The 19,359-nt window shown below is 47.4% G+C and overlaps 1 protein-coding gene across 3 annotated transcripts in view; it reads right to left on the bottom strand.

Moving 5' to 3' along the window:
• LOC116424631 (uncharacterized) overlaps positions 1-19,359 on the bottom strand; it is a 395,606-nt gene that overhangs the window by 105,868 nt on the left and 270,379 nt on the right. For all 3 annotated transcript variants that reach the window (XM_076368087.1, XM_076368089.1, XM_076368088.1), the window contains one exon: positions 1,584-1,722. In XM_076368087.1, the coding sequence (XP_076224202.1) occupies positions 1,584-1,722 (139 nt within the window). The remainder of the gene's footprint in view (positions 1-1,583; positions 1,723-19,359) is intronic.

Here is a 19,359-nt window from a genome sequence, read left to right as displayed (position 1 = left end):
CGTTTCATTGTCGACGTTGTTTTGCGCTCGTACCACTGGCCGGGAGTAAAGAGTCATCGCGCCCCGGCAAAAACGATATTGAGCTAGCGCTAATAGCGTTCCCTGTTCTTCGACGTCCGCCCCGCGGGAAATAAATGATTCTAATAGCCGACCGGCGGCCTGGAACGTTCATGCTAATTTACTGGTGTTAGAAATTGTTCAGTTCGCGAATCTCGCGGCTATTCCGGCAAATTAGAGCAGCACTAATGGGGTTAAGTCATCGATATTTTCTTATTTCTGTAAATTTCCATGGAATGAATATTCTTTGCAGCTATTCAAGGATCTACTCATTCGTGTTTCTAGAAAGTTCTTTCATAACTTCTGAATATGTAGTACAATAATTTCAGAAACATTAATTTTCTCAATTCTTTTCAGGACTTAACCGCGTTAGTTCCCAAGGTACTCATAAAAATTCTTTAGAGACCAAACAATTTCTGAAATTAAACGAAGCCCAATCAATGAAACACTAAGAAAATGCCAAAAAATATGTATCTACACACTGACTGATTCGAAGTTTCGCATTCGTAAATTCTCGTAACTACCAGAACAGCTGGAAATAAATTCCCGATTCGCGCGGGATCGACTTAAACGGCGCGCGAGGGTTAAGTCGAGCGGAACGAGAAAGCTCGATGCTCAGTCCGTGCCGCCGTGAACTTCTATTGGTTTCCGTCGCGGCAGATGATCCGATCCGGCTCGATATTCAAATTCAAAGATAATATTCGCGGCTGGTCGCCGCTCGAATTTCAGCCCCCGGGCGGCTGTGTCGCCTTGCCGCCCCCCCGCCCCTTGCCGCTTCCGCCGGCGCTCTTTCTCCTCTCTCTTTTTTCCCTATTTCGCCGGTCGTATCGATCGGACACTTTGCAGGCGAACCCGATAGGAATCTCCACGAAAAGTTCGGGCAGCTCGTGTGACACGAGCATTACGCGGCGAAACGGCGACGTCCCACCCCCTTCGGCGCGCGCGCGAGCGAGTTTCTCCGGCCGGAGCACCGTCGTCTCGACGAACCTCGCTTTTAATCCCTGGCAGCCTTCGGGCCAAACTACGAGGAACGTATCGCCGCGAATTCGCGCCAGGTGTTTCTTTCTTCGCGCCTTTCTCACGATTTTCTCGTTTCCACCCCGACTTTCTTGCTCGCCGAGGTCGCGGAGCGATTAACCCCGTTGCACTCGCGACTGTGACGACGTATAGAGACCATCAATGGGGAAAGCTGTTCTAATAACGATTAATGATTTTGATGGTGGTATTAACACTAGATTTGCGGGCATTTATTGTACACTTCATTCTATTATTTCTAAAAGAATTGATTCTCGTTTATTCAGATTGTGGAAACTGGAGATTTGATAGTAGGTAATTAGGGTATGTGTCAGTGTGATCGCGTCAATGAAAATCGGCGTAAAAATTTACAAAATAATATTTCTAAAATGTAATATGCGTCAATTTGCGTTCTGTTACTGACTCGAGGGTTCAAGGTAAACTGTTATAATATAACAGTTTTACTTTAATTACTGTCGTAATATACCGATATCACTGAAGCTTCTACTCACTGGTTCACCAAAAGGAACTTGTCGCCCTCGTTGTGCAGACACCTGCCCTTGCCGGACAGCTCGTTCCTCGAAATCACGATCGGATGGGTGACCCCGCTCTGGAACCAGGTGCCCTCCCACCTCGGTGGAAACGTGCATTCTGAAACAGCGGAGCAAGCAACCAATTAGCAAAAACCATGCTCGCGAATCCATTGTACCGCCGCCAATAGCATCGCGCGGTGCAATTAGCTGGCAGCTAAAATAATATAATACCCTAACCGCGATAGCAACATTAATAATCATTCGTACAACGGTTAGCCGCGAGCAAATTATAGGGAACAATGGTAACACGTTAATCATTAGCCCCAGAAATAGAGTAGCGATACGAGTAGCAGAATTCGAATAAAATCGCCGAAACTAAACCGCCGAAACTAAACCGCGCGGCTTGGACCGTCGCGCAATTTACCGGAGGCTCGTGAAAAAGTCGGCGAGATCCGCGCGTCGCGGTACGTTTTCCTGGGAAAGGAGACACGGGGAGGCGACGTAATATTCCCGGCGAAGTAATTCGGGACAAATCGTGGCGGGGCACGAAGACAAAAGGGGTTCAAAGCCGTGGAGATGGCGAGGGAACGCGTCGCGCGGGTAAGGGTTGAACGTGGCAGCAGGCTGGAAGGGAGCATAACCATGGCGTCGGAGATGGGAATTCCCGGGACGGGATAATCCCGGGGGCGAAGCGAATTTCCGGAAACTACTGCTATAGCACGGAAGGGATACATCCAGCCGAGTTATCGACGATAATCGAAACCCGGGGACGTCCCTCGTGCCTCGTTCCTTTCTCTCGGCAGAACTTCGCCATACGCGGACCCGGCCAACACACCACCGTGCGCTTCGATCGACGCGAATCCGTGTCTGCGATCGCGCGTCCTGAAATCGGCGGGTTCGATTAATCTTTCTAGCGAAAAATGGGAAATATTCGCTTCTTCGGTGTGTTGTTTTAATCGTTTCAGTAGCTACAGCTGCTTTTATCATGAAATTTTTAGCTAAATCTTGTAGAGATCGGTATTATTTCTTAAGCGTACGTGGAAATGAGATTGTTTTGATATTATTAGTCTGCAGTGACATAATTGTGGTAGATAGATTTCTGCATCTTAGCGGATCGATAGGAAAGGAACATTGAGTAGTTAGAGATCAGTGATATTTTGGAGAATTGTTGCACAGAGGCTGGTTCGATTAATCTTTCTCATGAAAAATGGCGAATATTCGCTTCTTCGGTGTGTTATTTTAGTCGTTTCAGTGCTACACCTGCTTTATCGTGAAATTTTTAGCTAGATCTCGTAGAGATCGGTATTATTTTTTAAGCGTACGTGGAAATGAGATTGTTTTGATATTATCAGTCTGCAGTGAAATAATTGTGATCGATAGGAAAGCATTGAGTAGTAAGAGATCGGTGATATTTTGGAGAATTGTTGCACAGAGGCTGGTTTCCATGTAATTTCCATTGACGAGATCAAGATTCGAAATATTGTGTTTCGTACGTCGAATGAAAGTTGTCTGGTTAACGGAGCTTTTCAGCCAGTTCCCACGAATGCCGCGTGTCTCCTATTACCGTGAGCGTTTCCAGGCATCAATTTCGCTTCGACGAACGTGTGCGGACACTTCAACGATAGAAACACGAATCTCGTGCCGCTAAACGGCCCGTACCGCATAAATTCATCGCGTGGCAAGGTAACTCGACGAGTGGCGATTCGAGTTCCACTTCTAGCTGCCGCGGAGAAAAATCGTGGAACGCCGATCGCGTGTCCGACCGGCCAGTCGCGGAGCGTAGGCGCGCGATGTTCGAGCTCGGACTGCCGAATGAATAAATCAATCGAAGAACGCTTCCCTTCGACGAACCGGCTCGTCCTATTTCGAGTTTTTTTCCAATGGAACGAAACACTGGCTTGTTGTTATCAATGCTTTATCTTCGAGGTACAATCGCGCTGGAAATAAACGGACCTTTGAAAAAGTTGTTCCGCGTTCCTTGCAAATCATCGATAACAAACCTGATCAGAGCTCAGTCAATGCTTCGAAGATATCAATAATCGCTAAACTAAAAAATCGAAACCAGTCATTTTAACTAGCACAGTAGTTCTAGTATTAACAGTAGGTGTACAGGCATTTATTGTACAGTTTATTCTATTGTTCCCGGGGAAGTTGATATCCGTTCATTCAGATTTTGGAAATTGTAGATGTAGAAATAGACAATCATTAATAGATTAAAACATTTACCAAATAATGTTTATAAAATTCAATCTACGTCAAATTGAAGCGCTCCGCAAACCCAGTGTTAATTTGACACACAAGTCTTTAGAGATCCGCTGTATGAAATCAAGCGACGACAGAGTCGCCTCTCAAAGAGTTAAATTCCAAAGAGAAGGATGATAAAATATTGTTCGAAGGGGATCGCGTCCTCGGACAAGCCTTCCGCGCGGCGTCTTTAAGCGAGAGGTTCGTAAATAAAGAGTGTTGTTGCCGTCCCCGGGGCCTGTTGATTCATCTAATTGTGGCAATCGTTTCCGCGCCACCGCGGGAACAGAGCCACTCCGAAGAGAAAATAATCGAGTTGGATTCGTCTTTGACGATTCGCCTCGGCGGCGGCGGCGGCGACTTACTCTCTCTCCCCGTGGTTTCGCCGGCTTTCTCCCCTTTCAGCGAGCCTCGGCCGCGTTTCGGTCGATGGAACAGATGTCTGCTCCTTTCGATCCCGCGAACGGGAGAAAAAAAAATACACGTTCACCGCCAATGGGGACCAGCCACTCTCGCCTCGGAGGAGCTTGTAGAATAATAAAGCGCGAGAAAAGCGTTTCAAGCATTCCCCGCCGCTGCTTATCTCGGACGGACGGCTGATATTGACGCACGTCATTCGGAGAAGTGTTTTCGCCGACGTCGCCGGAGGACCGTCCTTTTTATGTTATTCGTAAACGTCGCGCGCGCCTCCGTCGAGATTCCATTTAAGGCGTTTGTCGGGGCGACGGATCGCTGCGCGGTATCTCCGTTCGCGCGAGAAATTAAACGGAAATATGAAACACCGCGAATTAAATATAAATACAGGACTGTTGCAGAAGTAGTATTGTTTCTCGTATCGGCAGTCTCTATTACATAACAGTATCATGACGGAACAATATTCTCGTTTCAATCTCTCCGTTATGTTCATTATATATTTCTCGACTCATATAGATTTCTTATTATCCATGAAACACCGCGAATTAAATATGAACATAGAACTGTTGCAGAAAAATCATTCTTCCCGTAAAACGAAAAAATTCCGTTACTCGGATTCCCATTACCCCGGTAATCCCGCTTCACGGCAGATTTATTTTCAACGCGTCAATCCGGCGCGCATCAAATTTCCCAAACATTCTTCGGTAAACATTTCCATCCCCGATCGATGCGATTACACGCATTCAAACTGGCCATTGCTAACCGTTCGAAACCAACGATTTCCCGGGTCCGGACTTACGAGCATCAATTTTTCTACGAGCGGGTACAACAATCCCGACAAATAAACGTCCGTAAATCTAGCGTGAACGTCCCGAGCACCCTGTATAACGGGGGCGAGAATCTCCATCGCGACCGGCGCGAACCGTGATTACGGATTTCGAGTCTCGCTCGCGGATTTTACGAGCCCGCCGTGAATCGCTTCGAGCCCCCGTCCGCCCCGCCGCTGGTCAGGAGCGGCGCGGCCCCGCTCTGCCAACCCCCTTCTCGTTTTGCTCGAGGGGGGAGCAACGAGCGGCGTACGAACCGCATGGAAATAAATAAATGGCCGGGGTAGGTGGCCGGCGGATTCGCTCCAGGGAGCCACCACCTGCTATCGATTTCACCCTCGAAACACGCGGAGCCCCGGCGTCGATCCGACGAATCGCTTCTTTTCCACGATTTCCTCGCCACCCCGCCGCGGAGTGAAGGCGATCTTATAATCATCGTCCGGTTGAATCAGTATCACGTGTCAGCGTGTTTTGACGTCGCCTTCGCGTCACCAAGACAGCCCTTGGACTACTGACGCTCTTTGGAGCATGGGGTGCGTTAGCCAAGGATGACGAACAACCCTCAAAATCCTTGTATATATATGTTATAGTGGGGCTACTATTATTATAGATAATGAAAATGTGGATCTTGAGTAATCATGGTTTACCTCGGAATAATTGAGTCGTGAGTCGCGGTTGAGTTTGGAAACGAAGAATTGAGAGAGTTATCTGGAATCATTGTACGTGTTCGAAAGCTGCGAGAGGAAGGGCTTTTCACTTCGAACGAACGAAGAAACGAGTGAATGCTTTGAAAACTCAACAGAATATTATCAAAGTTAGGAAAATGAAGAGATATCAATAATGAAATTAACTGAAATAGTCGAGATATCGAAACACGTAGACTAGTAAGAAGATTTTCCTAGTATTCCAAAGTTCGAATTCTGTTGGATGAAACATGGATGCGACTGATTTGAGAAGCATTAAACGAAGTGGTACTGAAAGATTGAGAAAGTGAGAAGCTGATAATGCTAGGCTGGATAAAATTTCGAGAGAACTGTCGAATGATCGATGCACGATACAGCCTGATGCAGGCAGCGGATTATTCCGTTTGTTTCGCGAGAAAGAGAACTGGCCGGCAGCAGAATTTTAATAATGTCGTAGAAATAGGAAAAACTCGTCGGACGAGTAACACAGATAACGGCGGGCTCGATAAACTTGAGCCGAGTAAATTGAAAAGCAGTAGCAGGCGGCCGCCGCGGCTGATTGAAGATTTTGTTATCGAGAAGCGCGCGAACAGGCGAACCGGAAACCGGCGCGAGAGGAAATAAGCAGGGGAAAGCGCGCGCGGCGGAGCTTTGTAACTCATCGCCGGCGCGGTTTTAATATCGATAAATTTAGCGATATCCGTTAACGGCGCGCCGCGGGTAACCGGTCGCTCGAGCCGATGGAGAAACTTTCGCGGAAAAATTCTATTTGCGTGTAGCTGCCCGCTCGGAATTCCGAAGAAGCGACGAAACTAAATCCCCGACTTTTCCGAAAGCCGGCCGACAGCAGTTCGTCGAATTAATTTTGATCACGCTTCAGTCGCGCGAATGATAATCGAGAAATACGGCGCCGCGTTTCGCGCTGGAGGAAGCCGAATGAATTTCGTGCGCGACATCCGGAATATCGACGACCATTCTTCATTACGTTTGTTCAAACATTTCACCAAGGAAACACGTCGCGTTTACTGAAACACTGTCACCGGGAATTCCCTAATCGAGACGAATGACGACTGCGAACTGGTTGATCAGTTAACTGAGGAGCTTCGAAAAATTCCTCCTCGACTGTGTAATCGAATTAACCTGTGACGAGTATACGCGTCAAGGCGAGTGCACCTAGTGCGTTAAAATAGAAAACGTAGAATGAAAGGGAAATAAGGAAATTTATAGGAAAAGTGGTATTGGATCAATTAGTCTGATCTGAACTGTCGACGCTACTTAAGAAATACTTTTTAACCCTTTGCACTCCGTAGCTTCTCAGTCGCCAATTGATCTCACAGCAAAATTCTAAAGTTTGATTTAATACTGAATTCATCGATATTTCAAGCATCGAAAGAAAATAATTTTCTTTCTCAATATACGTGCGATTTCTCGTCAATCTCAGAAAATGTCTGCATCTCATTAGAAAATATCGAGTACTTCTAACAAAAAACTTATGAACTGCAGAGAATTAAATGATCCAATACAAGGGGCTTCCCTGTATGATCTCGAGCGTCAAGATGGCGGATGTACTCGTCAACACAGCGATGATCAATGAACGAGTCGTTGAAGACAAGGTGCAGCGACGCATCGACGCGGGAAGGGAAGTTGCGCCGCGCTGTTTAGTCGGCGCACGGGGGAGCGAATGAAGTGTCGATCCGCGAAAATCCAGGGACGTTACTTTTCGTTAGCCAAACGATTCCCGGCAGTGGGCCGGGGATTCGAGGAGCGCGAAATTACGCGGAGTTTATTCTCACGGACGAGTCATTACTTTCCCGCGACCTCCTTACACCGGCGTATCCGGCTTCCTCCGCTCCATTCACCGGGCGAATAACGATCCCCGGGTGGCTGTATGTCTCCCCGGAAATGGGCCGCGTTCCCCAATTGGAGAATGATAATAAGGGTAACAGCGACAGGAATAATAACGACGATGATTAGAAGAATCGCACGCGAGCCCCCTGCCGCCGAAGGAATCCCATTTGTTTGCGAACACTTAGCTGGCAGTTTGCTCTCGTTCCACACGGTGTACAGGGAATTGTGGTTATTTTTCTGCCATCAAAGAAACTCATTTCTCGTTAAGTGATCGTCACATTTAACGAGCACATCAATTGACTTTTGAAAATTTCGTTATAGAAACTCCGAGAGTATCTGTTCAATTTGCTAAATGAATTTCCTTAATAATTTCTCAGAGAAACATTTGTTGTCTTTCTAATAATTGCAGAAAGACATTAGGCATGAGTCGTTTGACTCTGGTAATTTTAGTGTTAACCAGTTAAGTGTGGAACTTCGTTTGAAAAATCTCTCATTGCGCGCGATAAAATCAAATAGTGAAGTGTATACTCAAATGCAGGCCAAACGCACTCAAAACATATGCTAACGAAAAACTAAAGCGAAACAAGGAATTACAAAAAGTTAGCAGCATTAAGAGTTTTAAGATGACGCGTATACTCGGCAAACACAGTTAACTGGTTAATAACGCGAATTCGTAACGAGGTTTGACATTGCGTCTCAATGGAGGATCGATTCCGCGGTAAAATTCCATCCGGACGATTGCGATCGCGGGATTACCCGGTTCGAAAGGGGAGAGCCGACTTCAAACGTAGTCAAACATGCTCAAACATTCGTAAACGGCCAGCGAGTAACGGCAAACACTAGACGAGAGGATCTTCGTGAATTTATGGCGATCGTTGCTAAGGAAAAGAAACGAAAACTAACGAGTTCGAATGCTCGGGGAGAGTGCTCGATGAGAACGGCTATTTGCCGTGCTCTGTAACCAGATCATTATATCTGTCCGTGGCACTCGCGGTAACCGGGCGAGTCGAAAGGCTTCTCGAAACGACAGAGGAGGGCAATTGCGAAAGGAAAATATTAGAAGTAATATCAAGAATTCCTCCCGGTAATTTCCCGCGATTCCGCTGCTGCTCTTCTTTAAACGGCCGAGGAATTCCTCCTCGAAGGAATCTGTCTTGTTACCGTTCGACCGATGAAAATGTGAATATTTTACAAGATATTTCATTCATCGTATCGGAAACTTATCCCCCGGCCCGATAAACGTCCGAAACTTCGACAATGGCGTTACTTTGAAATTTATCGACGGGCCTCCCCGCTTTTCCATTATATTATCCCCGGGAAAATCTCCTCGATCTCGGCTTGTTAGCAAAGAACTATAGCCCGCTCGCCCCACTTTCCACAATCAACTCGCGTCGGACGTGACTCGAATAATCCACGCGCGCGAGGCCGCCCCCGCCTCCCGCGGGACGTCATTATTATCGATTAACATTCGTTTCTTCGCGGCACGCGTGCGAGTTTCACGCGGACGGTCGGGACGGCCGGGCCGAGCACGATTCTCCGCCGAAATATCGTCGGGAATGTATGCCCGATGTTAATAACGATACGACGCGTTTTAATCGCGCGACAACGGGCGCGGTCGTCCGCGAAAAACATGGAATTTTCCCGGTTTTTTTTTGTTTTTTTTTCGTTCGTTCGTTCGTCGGTGGGCGGGGGGGCGAGAGGGGAGAGAGAAAGATCCGTCGGACAATACACGCGATACAACGGTGCCGGCAATTTTTCATTCTTTATCCCCGGCACAATCCATTTCACCGGTATTCAAGCAGCCGTAACGACTCCTGCGTGGCCGTAATTTAGCCCAGAAATGGCCCACGACAAAATACACCCCGGTCTATGGCCGTGGGGGCTGGCCGGCGTTGGGTCACGTGGCCGGCCCCGAAATTTCTTGATTAAGACGACGACACGCGATCTTCCGTGGCCGCGTGCGCTCGTTCCTCTTCCGGCCGCTCGATCGATCTCTCTGACCAGCCCCTCGTTCGATGACGCTCGGAACAGCGCGGAGAAGCGACAGAGGCTGGAAACGAGAACGATCTCGATTCTCGATTTTAGTAGGTAGAAACTTGCGTTGATCGGGCTCTTAATCGCGAAATATTGTTGTTTATGTTTTAAGGTAGATATTAATATCTTTGGCTGTGATATAGGTCGTTTAGACGCTAATGATTAACCCTAAGTAATCTGTCAGCAACTGCAACTAATTTTTATAGTATTCCTAATGAGAATGAGAAATGATATAACGTTTCTTCGATCTTTTATTTTCCTTAGTACGAAATTTGGATGTATGGAAAACCTACCCTAGAATTATTAGATTTTTCTCTTTCAGAAAAATCTTCCTCTTCTCAGTTTAACCCTTTGAACTCTGTAGCCCCCAATATCGCACCAGTTATAATATTAAATCTTAAAGAAACTAATAAGATTCATTAAAATATTTAATATTATAACTGCTGCGATACTGGAGCCTACAGAGTCCAAAGGGTTAAACTGAAGAGGAAGATCGATGAGATTGTTTTTGCTTCTGAAATGATACAATATATTCGGAAGCTACAAAGGAACTTTCTGACCTAGATGTAACGAATAAATCCTTAAATAACTAAAGATAATACTATTTGTTCCATTACAATGTACAAATATCAGGAAATATCAAAAATCGACTCATAAATGCTCGCGATGAACTTCTTCTAACGAAGTTCAGCAATTACGAGTATTATCCTCGTGTTCCCAGTGGTTCCTTTCTTCCGGTTAATTATTGTTCGCGTTATTGTTACCTCGTTGACAAGGCTCGATCCGCTAGTCGGATAATTAATCGTCATTATCAAGTCGGAGTCGCATCAAAGAACAATAAAAGAGGTTCGAGGTAGAACGGAACTGGAGAACTCGTAAGTCCGTTTGCGCCCGTACGGCGCTCCATTGTTCCGAGGCCTTTGATAGTGGCAAGAACGCGGCTCGCATCATTTCGCCGATAAATTGTTTTCAATGCAGCGGCCGGCACGGCATTATCGGGCCTCTATCTCACGAGCAATTATCAGCTGCAACATCGTTAGCCCCGCAAGTTCCAGATCACAATGGGAGCTCGTCGTGTCCCGCGGGAGATTCGAGGAGAGCCGCGTCCGATCTGAATGGCGCAGATCGAAACGCCGGATAGTATACAATCTCTCGGATGAATTCCTATCTGCGGAGCTTCTTCAGCGTGGATATCGAGCCGAAATTCGATCCGCTCGATGGATCATTTTTCAATGGTGAACGTTTACAAGTACGATCCGTTGTAAGCTTGACACGTTCTCTGCCATCAGAATTTTAGGCATTCTATACAATATTCTTTTATAACAGTGACGAATCTTGTAGTAACACTGCTAGCATAAAATGTCTGATTTCATTTGTACTTTCAATTTATTTTCCTTTACATTACGATACATTTCAAATAACCAAGATTGTACCAAACTGGCAGCGAATGAGTTAACGTAAAGAATTCTCGACGATGAACGTGAAATATAATTTAGAGTCGACATAGACGTTACGACGTAATACTGTGGAATCATTAGTTCGATAATTATTATTCCATAAGGTCGACAGTAACAAATTTCTTCGAAGTGAAGTTTTTATTGCGGATTTCCAGCTCGTCGAGGCGAGTGCGCGTAATCGCGCAGCATGTAATGAGAATCCATAAATACAGGGAATCTCGACAACAGTAGTACACCGAAAATAACACGACCGTAGCATTAGCACTCAACGAGTTACTAACTCACAGCTTACACAAATTAAGGAGTAACCTATGATATTCTCCGGGGTTAGATTTAACGACGGTAAATTCGCTAAATCTCTCCCATTGCACCGGCACACAGCCTCGTTCCGTACGGAACTGCAACGTTCGTATCGTCGAATAACGTACACCGGCACGTTCGAGTGAGCACTAAAGCCGCATAATAATAATAAATACCGGTGAGCTATGTTACAATTTAACGTATAACCATCGCGGAAGCTCTCCCGGCCGGCCGGCCGATAGCAACTCTCGATCCGCGAGCCCCGTAGTTCCCGGATTGAGGTGTTTCCGTGGGACGCGGGGCCAACAAATAAAATCCACGGAGAAAATTCCCCGCGAATGGGTATTAGACGGCGGATCTCGAGTAACCGGAGATTTACGGCGCGCGAATGAAATATTTGCCAATACGGATGCCCGGTCGAGATTAAGCAGCCGGATACCGTTCCCCGCGGGAGTTGCCGCGTTGATACAGACGACCTAAACTTTGGCTATAAACTGCTCGCGGTCCTAATATATATCATTTATCAGAAGGAAAAGTAGCGTCAGCCTCGGTCCTGCGGGGGCCATTTTCCACGGCCGGTCTGTACAAAGAATCCACCTGTACACGAACTCCAACGGTGGATGTAAATACTCGCTGGAAGACGCTCACCTTTGGATACTATAAAACTTGTCCATCTTTTTAACCATTTGCAACTTCGTAGGCGCCGCTCGGTAGCAATTCATTCGACGTAGCAGAATTGTAAAGTGTGATGTTTAATATTAAACTTTGTACGATGCATCGATATGTGAAATATTGAAAGAAAATAGTTCAATTTAGGTGCGATTTCTCGTCGAGTCAGTTTGAAAGAATGTCGTTAGTGATTAGGAAATGTTGAATATTTCCAATGAAGAACTTGTGGAGTTCTAATTACTGGAAATAGGTTTCCTCTACTTTGAGACGGGATGATGTGTTGGAAAAGATTTATCGCATAAGAGAAGGTTAGGTGAAAATGTTAATACTGTCTCGATGTTCTGATTGATTCGACTTGCGCTGGAAATGAATTTAGAGATTTGACAAATTATCGCGATGAATTTTTTTACCTATTTTACAGATGTGTGGACATTAATTTCGTTTGTCAATCATTCTGCATAGATACGTTTTGAAACAATCTAATATGTGCAATGCAAAATTATCAATGTGCAAAAGACATGAAAAAGTTCCAGCGCAAGAGGTTAAACTTCGTTAGCTAAAAGTTTAGCGTATCGTTATCAGTTTCAGCTATTACCCAATATAGCAATTCGTTGAGAGAAGGCCGACTCATCTGAAATATTTTCAGTCGAACATTTTCATCTGATGTTGAATGTCTTTTTCACAGAATGAAGCTTCTTTACGAAGATCTTTCGGTTATTGCGGCACGAATATCGCCGAGCGAATCACGGCGGGAACAAGAAGTTCGATCGTAACAGGCAAACAACCCCGTTACTCGATGCCCGATCAAATATCACGGCGGGTGTCGCACTTTTGTCCCGGCAACGGCGGCGTTCCCCGTGGGAGAACACGGTCACGTCCAGCAGCGCCATGTCGGACCGGCACGAAATGCTCGTACAAGTAACTATTAACTATTACAACCCGTCGGCAGTTTTATTTCCGGCGCGGACGCACGCGACGCGACGGGACGGGAACAACCGTTCGGCGAGGATCAACGGGCCGATACGTTGTAGCCACGGTGTTGCATCCCTTTACTTCCTGTTCCGCCTGTTCCCGGCCCCTTCGTCCTTTGCCCGAGCTTTTCAAAAGGTTTAACGAATTCGGCGATCGACGGGTATCAATTGCGATCGTTCGCCCGTTTTTACGCGCGTGTTTCGCCCTTTCTCTCTACAGCTTCTCTTTTTTGTAGCCTCTCAAGCAAGGCTGCCTGTCTTCGCTGTTCCATGGACGACGTAAAAGACTGTTCGTTTCTTGTTAGCTTCTATTGTCGGTTCCTTGAGTTAGATATTATATCGAAGGATTGGAATTTCCGAATGGACAGACTCGATTCGAGAAAATTTATAGTAGAACTACGAATGCCTTGGACAGCGGAGGAAAGGTTGGCGGAGCTTACTTTGAACGCGAAACGGCTCCTAAGTCGAACAAGTTTTTATTCAAAAAGTTCCCGAGCCTTCCGGTCAAATCTCGTATTCGGTCGAACGCGTTTCACAGAGTTTCGAGTTCCATTTCGTCGATGGAAAGTCATTCGATATTTTGACGCGCTTCGTGTTGCCGTTTGCTCGATCGCTCCGCGCGCGAGATTTTGGAAGTGTCTCTAACCACTCTAATCTAACTGACACTAGGTTTACTTAGATACTATACCGAATATCTGAAGAAACCGACAATAATCTATTCTTACAAAGTTTATACAGATTACAGATCAATTTTATTAACACTGGAACTACTGTACCAGTCAAAATGATTGGTTTCGATTTTTTTGGTTGGAAACTATTGACATCTTCGAAGCATTGAATATTCGAAATGATTTTGAAAATAGTTTCATTTCAGTACTATAATGAGTGCCTGAAGAAACTGAAAATAATCTATTGTTACAATTTTCATAGGAATTGCATATTAACCCTTTGAACTCTGTAGGCTCCAATATTGCACCAGTTACAATATTGAATATTTTAATGAATCAAAGAAACTACCGTAAAATAAACCATCTGGAGTGCTAAAGGTTAATCGTATTAAATGCTTGGTAGTTCTAGTGTTAAACATTCTGCACTTCAACTATCACACTACATACTAACACCTTTCAACACCTGGTGTAAAGTCGCCGGTCAATGTGTTAACATCGTACGACATCGAACGCGTTAACGTCACAGTTACAGCCGACCGCAGAGAGTCCACGGAGCAGCGGAACGCGGCGATCCATTATCTTTTTATCGGCGGCTCGCGACGCCGAAACGAGCGAGGGTGGTGCGGTCCTGTGTCGGATCTTCGGGACGCCAAGTGAATTATTGTCAGTCGGCTGGGAGAAGAATACCGGTCCGCGGGATCCCTGACACTTTGACAGTCGTCTGGCGACGTAGACGCGCGGGAACCGGGACTCCCAGGCAGCCGGGATAAGTGGCGGAGGGGCGGGAAACCACGGCCACCCTCCGTCCTCGTCCTCGTCCTCGTCCTCGGCCGTCATTGACAGCTGTCAGCCGTCAGCGCTCGAAAGTTTTACGAGGACGAAAGTTGATATTGCTCCGCTTGCAGCTTTCGCCCCTCGCAACCCTTCCTCGCCCCGGCCGTCGCGCGGAACTATCGTTTTTTCCACCCCCCCTCCCAGAGGAGCTTTCCTTTCGCCGCAGTTTCCCTCCATCGGCCCTCTCCCTTAATCCATTTCCCTTTTTTCAACCGGCCATCCGATCCACGATTCGTTTCAATTCCGGTTTTTCTTCCGCCTCGCGACCAGCCCCTTTTGTCCACCCTTATTTCGCAATTTTCCGTTGTCCGCAGCCCCGAACCGCTCCCCTCGTTGTCTTTTTCAGCCGACCCGCGCTTTTTTCCGCCTTCGAAATTGATGTTGTTGCAGCGGACCCGTAGCCACCCCGTCCCATCCCCTTCCCGCCGATACTCGTATGGACGTCTCTCGACGTTGCTACCCCAACTTCGCCTAGGCTCGTCTAGTTTCCTTTAATTGCTCGTGCTTCTACTTCTTCCCTGATCTTTCACCCTCTGTTTGTTCCCGTTTCACCCTCCGAAGCCACTTCATCCCCCAGTCCCCTCGCTCCGGTACACGGTTCGAGTCGATTTTCGAGGCTTGTATTCACCGGGGAATTACCAGCAGCCAGCTTGATAAGTTCAACCCTTCGAAATGTTTTCGCTAGGAGTATTCCTAGCTGAACGTCTCTCGTATTCATTCGAACATTATACGTCAAACTTTACAATCCCGCTCGCGAGAGTCGCCCCTCGACTGCGGAGGATTAACAGCTTAACCGGGTAACGAGTAAAAAGCCCGACTTTCGGTATAATTAACAGCGTTCCCATATTATTCTCCATCCCCCGAAATCCACTCGGAGAACCGCGGATCGGTACGAAAGCTCGCGTCAACTCCAACCCTCTCGCTCCGGGAGTCGTAATCCTCACGTTTCGCGCGAACGAGCGGCGAGGCTTCTCGCGGAATATCCGGTCGGTCCAGGTCCTTTTAAACGAACGGAGCTCGTCGCCGCCCTTATCGCGCAATCGGAATGCCCCGTTCGGCTGCGACGCGCCGCCGGAAAAGGGGTCCGTCGGCGATCGATGCCCGGCGATGGGGTCGATAATCGACGCTTCAATTTCGATGCGAAAAAACGAGCACGGAGATTGGAAGGACGGCCGGGGGGACGCACCGGAGGGTGAGAAAAAAATCGAAAATGTTCCCGACCGCCCCGGCCGGGGCGCAGGGGCGCGCGTTCGTTCTCGATGACGACGTCACGGATTGAAATGGCGCGTAAAATGGCCACTGCTCCCAAGGGCGAAATATTCGAAGTCTCCAATTTTATTCATTCCCCGTCAATCGTGCTCCCTCTCCGTCTCTGTCGTTCGTTTCTTTTTTTCTCTCTGTTTCCCTCCTGTTCCCCCGCGAGCGGCGCCTCGTATTTCGCTCACGAGCATCGAAACGAACGTCCTGAGGAGAACGCGGGGGGCAGCCGGCAGTCCCCCGAAACACATTTGTTATTCGGGGGAACAGGTTCTTGTTGGCCGAACGAGCGCCGCTATGAACTCGGAGGACGAGCGGGGGATGAAAGTGGCCGCTGATGGGAAAGTAATCTCGATTAGCAGCGTGGCGCGGAGAATGATCGTGCTCGGTGGAAGATTGATAAGAGCAATGGAGATTAGTGTTATTATTTTCATTACCGCGCGATTCAGGTTTCCAGGCTACAACCTTTTATTTGTTACGTCTCTCGTGTCCGTGTCGTCTGCATTTGAAAATTCTATTCTCAGTTTTCTCTAGTTTCTCTATTTGTTCGGTAAGCTTACGTTACCATTGAACTGTGAACTGAATCAACGCAATGGAATTAGTCGTGCAAGCTTCGAAATGCTCTTTGTAAAAGGAAGTGAATTATATTGGGAATCGAAGATAGCGTTCAATGCGAGGCAGGTCAGAATCACGGTACAAATGGCACCGAGTCGCGCGGTGATCGTGTAATTGTTACATAAATAAGGGAGCGTGTGCCCTGTAATAACACGGGGACCGAAAACAGCTTTGATAGCACGGTTCCGAACACAAAAGGAGACGAAGGAAAAACAGGGAAATGAAAAGGGGATAAAAAGGAGAGCGAGAGGACCGCGGCGCGACGGAGGAGGGAAGCGGAAGCTGGACGCGGAACAAAGGAGAGAGAGGAAAAAAAGGTCTCGGTGCTTCCATTCGCTGTGCATAATTGATTGGCGCTTCAAAGGGCCCCGGGAATAATCCGGGCCACTGTATAACGTTGATACGGCACTTTTTCATCCCCGGCCCCGGCCCCGGCCCGCGTCTCGCTCCCTCGATAGAAGTCCGGACTGGACATTGGCATTGATCCGGATCACAATGGCCGCCGATATGACGCGCTCAATGTTCTTGCACTTTTCTCAGCTGGAAAAGAGACAACGGCCGACGGGGGAAAACAAATGGCGACGGCCGGACGATCGCGAGCGCCGATCGCTTTTGATTAATATACTTGGGGAACGCTTATCCCCGCGGGCTCCGCGGGAAATAGGGTGAACGCGGCGCGAATGGGTCTTAACTTCTCTTCCCTCTATGAAACCCTTTCGACGTCGATTTTAAACGTTCGATATTTCACCCTTTTTCCCGGCCGAGAATGTCGGAACATTAAGACCGTTACCATTGAGATTTCGAGTGACTTACTCGGCTCCTGTCTTTCCGAATCAATTTCTTCGGCGATTCCTCGGAGAAGCGTCTGTCGTTTAACCCTTTGAACTCTGTAGGCTCCGATATTTAATATTATAACTGGCGCGATATCGGGGCCTACGTAGTTCAAAGGGTTAAACTGAGAAGAGGAAGATTTTTTTCTAAAAGAGAAAAATCTAGTAATTTTAAGGTAGATTTTCCGCACGTCCAAATTTTGTGCTAAGAAGGAAAAGATTGAAGAAATATAAAACATTATAAAACAACCTGCTAAGGATTAATCCGAAAGAATTCTAGAATGTATCTCACCTCGTCCGAAGTTCTAACGATGCTAACAGAATCCAGTCCCCGAACACTCGTAGAACTCGATTAATCCCCGACTACAGTACGTCAGACAACAGAGTATTCATTAGTGGAAAGCAAGAAGAACGCAAGATTCCAAAGGCAATATCGGAGGAGACTACGAATCGCAAACCGGTGTTTAGCGGCAGACTGGAGCAACTAGCGCAAGATAAACCGTCTAGTGGCAGTCCCTTCGTCGCGTTGTTCTTAAAAGAAAATCCCGAGTTATCACTGGGTCCGCAGGCCGAATGACGAAACTCGGTAATCACGCGCCCGTGTCCCGTGATTCCCGCGGTCGTAGAGTTCAATTTGCAAAACGCCGATTCGAGTGGCTCCGGCGCCGGGCGTCGGGGCATTAACAGAAACAAGTTTCACGATTTACTCGGCAAAGGGCACGAAAGGGTCGGCGAAGAGTCGTGGATTGCCAGCCTCCGGAGAGAGCACCGCCGAGAGAGAGAGAGAGAGAGAGAGAAACGCGACGATTCGAGTGGAAGAACGGACGGAGAGGGTCGGAGAGGGGAGGGCGGGGAGGGAGGGACCCTTATTGACCCTCGAAACGAGTTTAAACCGAGGGTGAAGCGGCCTGATTTCCGCGCCGATTGTATTCGCCGCGGCATAATGAAAATTCTTCTTGCGTCATCTGCCCCCGAGGATAGTTTAACGGCATACTGAGATCCTGCCCCCTCATAGTTGCTCGCCAGTTGATCGCAGCCTCTGTCGCGGGGTCGGACTCCTCTAGACCTCCTCGAAATCTCCGGGACTCGGAGGAAATTAATTAAGAGCGTCGCGTGTTAACGCGAGTTTTACGCGGATCACGGATACCCGGGTCTGGCTGCGACTGTCGCGGTGAATTCGGGTAATCTTGATTGACGTTGGTCCTGCTCTTTGTCTTCGGTTATGTGTTTTATATATCTATCTTTCTATTAACCCCTTGGCACTATTTACTTTCGTTACTAACCTCGCGTAACACTTTACTATCGACAATTTGGAAGAAATGCAACAAAATTGTCCATTCTACTCGAAGTAGAAATTTCATTTGGAGATAATACAATGATAATAGCAAAACAGTTCGCTTTGATCCACGTGTAATGAACAACATCGATCATAAAATTAGTCTAGAAATCTTCATCGCGAGTCTCACTCGTCACTGTACGGCAAGGGGTTAAAGAAACCCTAAAAAATCCGAGTTTCCTACGAACATCGAAGACTCCGAGACAGCCTCGGGGGTCAACATTAGCGAAATTCGCCGGCGGCTTCGAGCGAGAGCGCCGGCGCTTTTATCTTCTTAATATTTCCGCCGCGTCGCCGAAAATAAAAGTACTTTGCGAGGATTAGAACGGGCGGATGGGGGCAGGGGGGAAGAGGGAGAGTCTCGCGGCCGGCTGAAACCGAGGCTCATCCCGTAATCCGAATTAAAACGGTAAGTAGCGATTCGACGGAGGCCAATGCGATTCAAGGAGCGCCGGACTAAGCTAACGTCATTAATTCCTCAAAATCAACCGGGAACATTCCCAGTTCCATTCGGGCTCTCTCCTGTGTCAACAAATTGCAAATTTAACTGTTCTTAGCTCGGGCGGCGCGGATCCGCCGCGCCGGTATCCGTTTAATTCCGACGGGACACATTTACTCTGTCCCGTCTACGTCTATACGATTAACACCGGCTTCCTTCCGCGTCTACGTCGGATGCCGCCGCGATATAAAGTATCCCTCCTCTGTCAATCCATTTCAGCCATTGTTTCGGCCTGTGTAGACTGTCATCAATCCGAGCCGGTAAACAAA

The sequence above is a fragment of the Nomia melanderi genome, chromosome 5 (genome assembly GCF_051020985.1).
Source record: "Nomia melanderi isolate GNS246 chromosome 5, iyNomMela1, whole genome shotgun sequence".
Lineage (NCBI taxonomy): Eukaryota > Metazoa > Arthropoda > Insecta > Hymenoptera > Halictidae > Nomia > Nomia melanderi.
Note: the sequence above shows the minus strand (reverse complement) of the source record. Positions and strands in the feature narration are given on the sequence as shown.